This window comes from Pan troglodytes, chromosome 9, assembly GCF_028858775.2.
Source record: "Pan troglodytes isolate AG18354 chromosome 9, NHGRI_mPanTro3-v2.0_pri, whole genome shotgun sequence".
Lineage (NCBI taxonomy): Eukaryota > Metazoa > Chordata > Mammalia > Primates > Hominidae > Pan > Pan troglodytes.
The window spans coordinates 56,715,137-56,723,782 of NC_072407.2; the positions used below are offsets into that span (position 1 = coordinate 56,715,137).

The 8,646-nt window shown below is 38.8% G+C and overlaps 1 protein-coding gene across 1 annotated transcript; it reads left to right on the forward strand.

Moving 5' to 3' along the window:
* Nucleotides 1-1,383: 1,383 nt before the first annotated feature.
* Nucleotides 1,384-2,319, forward strand: LOC100614410 (olfactory receptor 4A5). The gene is given in 1 exon segment (XM_009440390.1): nt 1,384-2,319. A coding segment is annotated over 1 exon segment (936 nt).
* The last annotated feature ends 6,327 nt before the right edge of the window (nt 2,320-8,646 follow it).

Here is an 8,646-nt window from a genome sequence, read left to right on the forward strand (position 1 = left end):
ACATGCTACACTTTCTCTCTAAAGATGTCTTGGATCTTAAATAGGTACATGCTGAATGAGACACGTATAGTCACTGTTTATTCACTGTAATCATGAAACCCCATGTCCCACTGACTACCATTTTTCATGTAAATGTCATGAGCTTGGAAATTTTTATTTAATTATAAATTTATGAAAAATGAAAAACAAATTGTCAGCAGAATATCATAAAAGAGAGGTGCATGAATATTTCTGTAGATAATTGACTAGAAAGGATTCTGAATTTCTCATATTTAATCCCATTGTTTTCCAGTGAGCAAACTGAGACAGACTTGTAAATGCATTCAGAATCAAATCCATGCCTTCTTACACTGAACTTGGAATTTCTCTTAGAGTATGATTCTTTTTGAAATCTTGTAACTAAGATTACATTTTTGAGTACTCTTGGTATCTAAATTGTGTTATGAATAAAACCATGTCCCTCTTTCTACAGTGTCTATTTTCTTCTATCTCACTAACTAGCTCCTCCCAAGAATTCAGAAAAAAGTACTAACTGCTTATTCGGTAGTTAGTGACAGTCATGAGTTAGTTCACTTGAGTTCAAAATTAATTGCTGAAAATTAGGATATTGTATATATGTGTTGTAAAAATTTGTGTACAGGCAAGGATAAAATGGACAGAATCACAGATCCTTATAAAGAGAACAGAGAGTCACATCAAGTAATTGCTACAGGGAACAATATGATAAATAATGTCATAGCATTTATACAGTTCAGAGTCTTGTCTTTTGACATTTAATGGAAGACTAATGAACATCCTTTGAGGCATGAAGGAATGAAGTTCTAACAGTAGAAGGTCAGAGTACTGAGTGAGATATTCCAGAAGAGATTATTCTTGGTGCTATACAGATTATATTACAAAGATACCACAAGTACAAACACAAAGGACTAAATCTATGTCAATTTATTTGTTTAGAGTTTATTACCACCACCAGAGAGTACGTTTCTTGAGAAGAAGGACCCATTGCCTACTCATCACAGCTGACTTCCATGACAAGAAAATGTTTTAAATAAGAAATTATGAAATGTACAAATGGCTGTTGGGAGTTTAACTCTTCTTCTATATAGAATATTCACTAAAACTTAGAGGTAGAAGCCTTTACCTGTGCACTGAAACTAAAATATTTGAGGAGAAATAGAATCCTCAGGGCAAGATGGGCTCTTTGGGTGAGGAACTCAATAGAGACTTACTACATATTTATTATGTGTAAATCACTATTCAGGATACAACAATGAAGATGTGCCCTGCGACACAATGGATGTAATCAAATTCCTGGTCACTATTTCATTACAGGTCCTGTTTCCCTGAGCTCTCACCTCTGATACAAGCCTTAAAGAAGAGTAAATGAGACAGAATAACAATATTACAGAATTTGTCTTCCTGGGCTTTTCTCAGGATCCTGGTGTGCAAAAAGCATTATTTGTCATGTTTTTACTCACATACTTGGTGACAGTGGTGGGGAACCTGCCCATTGTGGTGGATATTATTGCCAGCCCTTCCTTGGGTTCCCCAATGTATTTCTTCCTTGCCTGCCTGTCATTTATAGATGCTGCATATTCCACTACCATTTCTCCCAAGTTAATTGTAGGCTTATTCTGTGATAAAAAGACTATTTCCTTCCAAGGTTGCATGGGCCAGCTATTTATAGACCATTTCTTTGGTGGCGCTGAGGTCTTCCTTCTGGTGGTGATGGCCTGTGATCGCTATGTGGCCATCTGTAAGCCACTGCACTATTTGACCGTCATGAATTGACAGGTTTGCTTCCTTCTGTTGGTGGTGGCCATGATTGGAGGTTTTGTACATTCTGCATTTCAAATTGTTGTGTACAGTCTCCCTTTCCGTGGTCCCAATGTCATTGTTCATTTCAGTTGTGACATGTACCCATTACTGGAACTGGCGTGCACTGACACCTACTTTATAGGCCTCACTGTTGTTGTCAATAGTGGAGCAATCTGTATGGTCATTTTCAACCTTCTGTTAATCTCCTATGGAATCATCCTAAACTCCCTTAAAACTTACAGTCAGGAAAAGAGGGGTAAAGACTTGTCTACCTGCAGCTCCTGCAGTACCGTGGTTGTCCTCTTTTTTGTACCCTGTATTTTCATATATGTTAGACCTGTTTCAAACTTTCCTACTGAAAAGTTCATGACTGTGTTTTATACCATTATCACACACATGCTGAGTCCTACGTTGAGAAATTCAGAGATGAGAAATGCTATAGAAAAACTCTTGGGTAAAAAGTTAACTATATTTATTATAGGAGTGTCCATCCTCATGTAGGTAAGGAGTTATGTAGTCAAGGTCTTCCCACTGAAGTTTTCAGGTTTCTAAGGGCAAGTCAAGGATCCCAAAGAAAGAAGACAGGATTTGGATGCTCCTAGCTCAATTACAAAGTCATCCCATCATGAAATCTGATTGAAGTTTAAGATCTCAACTTCTACATCGAGACTGAGTGTGGATGGGGCTCCTCGGGGGCAGGTTTTATTGTGCACATTTTAAATTATGGCTTTTACTATTTACAGATCTTTGAGACAGGGTATTTCCTCCACATTCTCAGCACACAATGGAGAAAGGGAGGAATAGGTAATAAAATGGATGCCCCTGTTCAGAAGGAAAGGCTGTGGTGCTTCCCTTAGTGTAAGTTTTTAAAGATTTTGTGGAATATACAAGGACCATACTCAAAAATATCTTTGAAACTGGTCCATCTCAGACTTGGGCTGAAACACTATATGCAGTCATATAACACTTTAAGAATCTTACAATTATGATTCTCTAGTTTAAGGTACTTATGAGACACACTGTTAAATTTTTCTGTAGTCTTTCTAAGTGTCATAACATCCATAACTTTAAAATGACATTTATTTTTATTACCTTTCTTAGGTTTAGAGTACTTAGCTCTTGCAGAGAGTGGAAAGGGGAACCAGTTTTATGTTTGAAACCAACAATTTCTTGTTCTTTTATGTTTCTTGTAAATTATGTCGAATATGTAATGGTTAATCTTTTCATTAGTGTTCTTTATTTATTTATTTATTTATTATTATACTTTAAGTTTTAGGGTACATGTACAAAATGTGCATGTTTGGTACATATGTATACATGCACCATTGGTGTGCTGCACCCATTAACTCGTCATTTAACATTAGGTATATCCCTAATGGTATCCCTCCCCCCTCCCTCCAAACCACAACGGTCCCCGGTGTGTGACGTTCCCCTTCCTGTGTCCATGTGTTCTCATTGTTCAATTCCCACCTATGAGTGAGACAGTGTGGTGTTTTTCGTCCTTGCAATAGTTTGCTGAGAATGATGGTTTCCAGCTTCATCCATGAACCTACAAAGGACATGAACTCATCCTTTTTTATGGCTGCATAGTATTCCATGGTGTATACGTGCTATATTTTCTTAATCCAGTCTATCATTGTTGGACATTTGGCTTGGTTCCAAGTCTTTGCTATTGTGAATAGTGCCACAATAAACATACGTGTGCATGTGTCTTCATAGCAGCATGATTTATAACCCTTTGGGTATATACCCAGTAATGGGATGGCTGGGTCAAATGGTATTTCTAGTTCTAGATCCCTGAGGAATCGCCACACTGACTTCCACAAGGGTTGAACTAGTTTACAGTCCCACAAACAGTGTAAAAGTGTTCCTATTTCTCCACAACCTCTCCAGCACCTGTTGTTTCCTGACTTTTTAATGATTGCCATTCTAACTGGTGTGAGATGGTATCTCATTGTGGTTTTGATTTGAATTTCTCTGATGGCCAGTGATGATGAGCATTTTCTCACGTGTCTTTGGCTGCATAAATGTCTTCTTTTGAAAAGTGTCTATTCATATCCTTTGCCCACTTTTTGATGGGGTTGTTTGTTTTTTTCTTGTAAATTTGTCTGAGTTCATTGTAGATTCTGGATATTAGCCCTTTGTCAGATGAGTAGGTTGGAAAAATGTTCTCCCATTCTGTAGGTTGCCTGTTCATTCTGATAGTAGTTTCCTTTGCTGTGCAGAAGCTCTTTAGTTTAATTAGATCCCATTTGTCAATTTTGGCTTTTGTTGCCATTGCTTTTGGTGTTTTAGACATGAAGTCCTTGCCCATGCCTATGTCCTGAGTGATATCGCCTAGGTTTTCTTCTAGGGTTTTGATGGTTTTAGGTCTAACATGTAAGTCTTTAATCCATCTTGAATAAATTTTTGTATAAGGTGTAAGGAAGGGATCCAGTTTCAGCTTTCTCCATATGGCTAGCCAGTTTTCCCAGCACAATTTATTAAATAGGGAATCCTTTCCCCATTTCTTGTTTTTGTCAGGTTTGTCAAAGATCAGATTGTTGTAGATATGTAGCATTATTTCTGAGGGCTGTGTTCTGTTCCATTGGTCTACATCTATGTTTTGGTACCAGTACCGTGCTGTTTTGGTCACTGTAGACTTGTAGTACAGTTTGAAGTCAGGTAGCATGATTCTTCCAGCTTTGATCTTTTGGCTTAGGATTGACTTGGCAATGTGGGCTATTTTTTGGTTCCATATGAACTTTAAAGTAGTTTTTTCCAATTCTGTGAAGATAGTCATTGGTAGCTTGATGAGGATGGCACTGAATGTATAAATTACCTTGGGCACTATGGCCATTTTCACGATATTGATTCTTCCTACCCATGAGATTGGAGTGTTCTTCCATTTGTTTGTTTACTCTTTTATTTCATTGAGTAGTGGTTGGTAGTTCTCCTTGAAGAGGTCCTTCACATCCCTTGTAAGTTGGATTTCTAGGTATTTTATTCTCTTTGAAGCAATTGTGAATGGGAGTTCACTCATGATTTGTCTCTCTGTTTGTCTGTTATTGGTGTATAAGAATGCTTGTGATTTTTGCACATTGATTTTGTATCCTGAGACTTTGCTGAAGTTGCCTATCATCTTAAGGAGGTTTTGGGCTGAGACAATGGGGTTTTCTAGATATACAATCATGTCATCTGCGACAGGGAAAATTTGACTTCCTCTTTTCCTAACTGAATACCCTTTATTTCTTTTTCCTGCCTATTGCCCTGGCCAGAACTTCCAACACTATGTTGAATAGGAGTGGTGAGAGAGGGAATCCCTGTCTTGTCCAGTTTTCAAAGGGAACGCTTCCAGGTTTTGCCCATTCAATATGATATTGGCTGTGGGATTGTCATAGATAGTTTTTATTATTTTGAGATATGTCCCATCAATACTTAATTTATCCAGAATTTTTTGCATGAAGGGTAGTTGAATTTTGACAAAAGCCTTTTCTGCATCTATTGAGATAATCATATGGTGTTTTTCCTTGGTTCTGTTTATATGCTGGATGACATTTATTAATTTGTGTATGTTGAACCAGCCTTGCATCCCAGGGATGAAGCCCACTTGATGTTGTTGGATAAGCTTTTTGATGTGCTGCTGGATTCGGTTTGCCAGTATTTTATTGAGGATTTTTGCATCAATGTTCATCAGGGATATTGGTCTAAAATTCTCTTTTTTGATTGTGTCTCTGCCAGGCTTTGGTATCAGGATGATGCTGGCCTCATAAAATGAGTTAGGGAGGATTCTCTCTTTTTCTGTTGATTGGAATAGTTTCAGAGGGAATGGTACCAGCTCCTCCCTGTATCTCTGGTAGATTTCGGCTGTGAATCCGTCTGGTCCTGGACTTTTTTTGGTTGTTAAGCTATTGATTATTGCCTCTATTTCAGAGCCTGTTATTGGTCTATTCAGAGATTCATCTTCTTCCTGGTTTAGTCTTGGGAGGGTGTATGTGCCCAGGAATTTGTCCATTTCTCCTAGATTTTCTAGTTTATTTGTGTAGAGGTGTTTATAGTATTGTCTAATGGTAGCTTGTATTTCTGTGGGATCGTTGATAATATCCCCTTTATCATTTTTTATTGCGTCGATTTGATTCTTCTCTCTTTTCTTCTTTATTAGTCTTGCTAGCGGTCTATCAATTTTGTTGATCTTTTCAAAAAACCAGCTCCTGGATTCATTGATTTTTGAAGGGTTTTTGTGTCGCTGTGTCCTTCAGTTCTGCTCTGATCTTAGTTATTTTTTGCCTTCCGCTGGCTTTGAATGTGTTTGCCCTTGCCTTTCTAGCTCTTTTAATTGTGATGTTAGGGTGCCAATTTTAGATGTTTCCTGATTTATCTTGTGGGCATGTAGTGCTGTAAATTTCCCTCTACACACTGCTTTGAATGTGTCCCAGAGATTCTGGTATGCTGTGTCTTTGTTTTCATTGGTTTCAAGGAACATCTTTATTTCTGCCTTCATTTCGTTATTTACCCAGTAGTCATTCAGCAGCAGCTTGTTCAGTTTCCATCTAGTTGAGTGGTTTTTAGTGAGTTTCTTAATCCAGAGTTCCAGTTTGATTGCACTGTGGTCTGAGACACAGTTTGTAATAATTTCTGTTCTTTTACATTTGCTGAGGAGTGCTTCACTTCCAACTATGTGGTCACTTTTGGAATAGGTGTGGTGTGGTGCTGAGAAGAATGTATATTCCGTTGATTTGTGGTGGAGAGTTCTGTAGATGCCTATTAGGTCTCCTTGGTGTAGAGCTGAGTTCAATTCCTGCATATCCTTGTTAACTTTCTGTCTGATTGATCTGTCTAATGGTGACAGTGGGGAGTTAAAGTCTCCCATTATTATTGCGTGGGAGTCTGAGTCTCTTTCTAGGTCTCTAAGGACTTGCTTTATGAATCTGGGTGCTTCTGTATTGGGTGCATACATATTTAGGATAGTTAGCTGTTCTTGTTGAATTGATCCCTTTACCATTATGTAATGGCCTTCTTTGTCTCTTTTGATCTTTGTTGGTTTAAAGTCTGTTTTATCAGAAACTAGGATTGCAACCCCTGGCATTTTTTGTTTTCCATTTGCTTGGTAGATCTTCTTCCATCCTTTTATTTTGAGCCTATGTATGTCTCTGCATATGAGATTGATTTCCTGAATACAGCACACTGATGGGTCTTGACTCTTTAATCAATTTCTCAGTCTGTGTCTTTTAATTGGAACACTTAGCCCATTTACATTTAAAGTTAATATTGTTATGTGTGAATTTGGTCCTGTCATTATGATCTTAGCTGGTTATTTTGCTAGTCAGTTGATGCAGTTTTTTCCTAGCCTCAATGGTCTTTACGATTTGGCATGTTTTTGCATTGGCTGGTACTGGTTGTTCCTTTCCGTGTTTATTGCTCCCTTCAGGAGCTCTTTTATGGCAGGCCTGGTGGTGACAGAATCTCTCAGCATTTGCTTGTCTGTAAAGGATTTTATTTCTCCTTCACTTATAAAGCTTAGTTTGGCTGGATATGAAATTCTGAGTTGAAAATTCTTTTCTTTAAGCCTGTTGATTATTGGCCCCCACTCTCTTCTGGCTTGTAGAGTTTCTGCTGAGAGATCAATAGTTAGTCTGATGGGCTTCCCTTTGTGGGTAACCAGACCTTTCTCTGTGGCTGCCCTTAACATTTTCTCCTTCATTTCAACTTTGGTGAGTCTGACAATTATGTTTCTTGGAGTTGCTGTTCTTGAGGAGTATTTTGGGGGGTTCTCTGTATTTCCTGAATGTGAATGTTGGCCTGCCTTTCTAGATTGGGGAAGTTCTCCTGGAAAGTATCCTGCAGAGTGTTTTCCAACTTGGTTCCATTCTGCCCATCACTCTGAGGTACACCAATCAAACGTAGATTTGCTCTTTTCACATTGTCCCATATTTCTTGGAGGCTTCATTCATTTATTTTTATTCTTTTTTCTCTAGACTTCTCTCTTGCTTCATTTCATTCATTTTATCTTCCATCACGGATACCCTTTCTTCCAGTTGATTGAATCAGGTAATGAGGCTTGTGCATTTGTCACGTAGTCCTCATGCCTTGGTTTTCAGCTCCATCAGGTCTTTTAAGGACTTCTCTGCATTGGTTATTCTAGTCAGCCATTCGTCTAATTTTTTTTCAAGGTTTTTAACTTCTTTGCCATGGTTTTGAAATTCCTCCTTTAGCTCAGAGTAGTTTGATGGTCTGAAGCCTTCTTCTCTCAATTTGTCAAAGTCATTCTCCATCCAGCTTTGTTCCATTGCTGGTGAGGAGCTGCATTCCTTTGGAGGAGGAGAGGTTCTCTGATTTTTAGAGTTTCCAGTTTTTCTGCTCTGTTTTTTCCCCATCTTTGTGGTTTTATCTACGTTAGATCTTTGATGATGGTGACATTCAGTTGGTGTTTTGGTTTCGATGCCCTTTGTATTTGTTAGTTTTCCTTATAACAGTCAGGTCCCTCAGTTGCAGGTCTGTTGGAGTTTGCTGGAGGTCCACTCCAGATCCTGTTTGCCTGGGTATCAGCAGCAGAGGCTGCAGAACAGTGGATATTGGTGAACAGCAAGTGTTGCTGCCTGATCATTCCTCTGGAAGTTTTGTCTCAGAGGAGTACCCGGCCGTGTGATGTGTCAGTCTGCCCCTATTTGGGGGTGCCTCCCAGTTAGGCTACTCTGAGGTCAGGGACTCATTGAGGAGGCAGTCTGTCTGTTCTTAGATCTCCAGCTGCATGCTGGGAGAACCACTACTCCTTCAAAGCTGTCAGACAGAGACATTTAAGTCTGCAGAGGATTCTGCTGCCTTTTATTTGGCAATGCCCTGCCCCCAGAG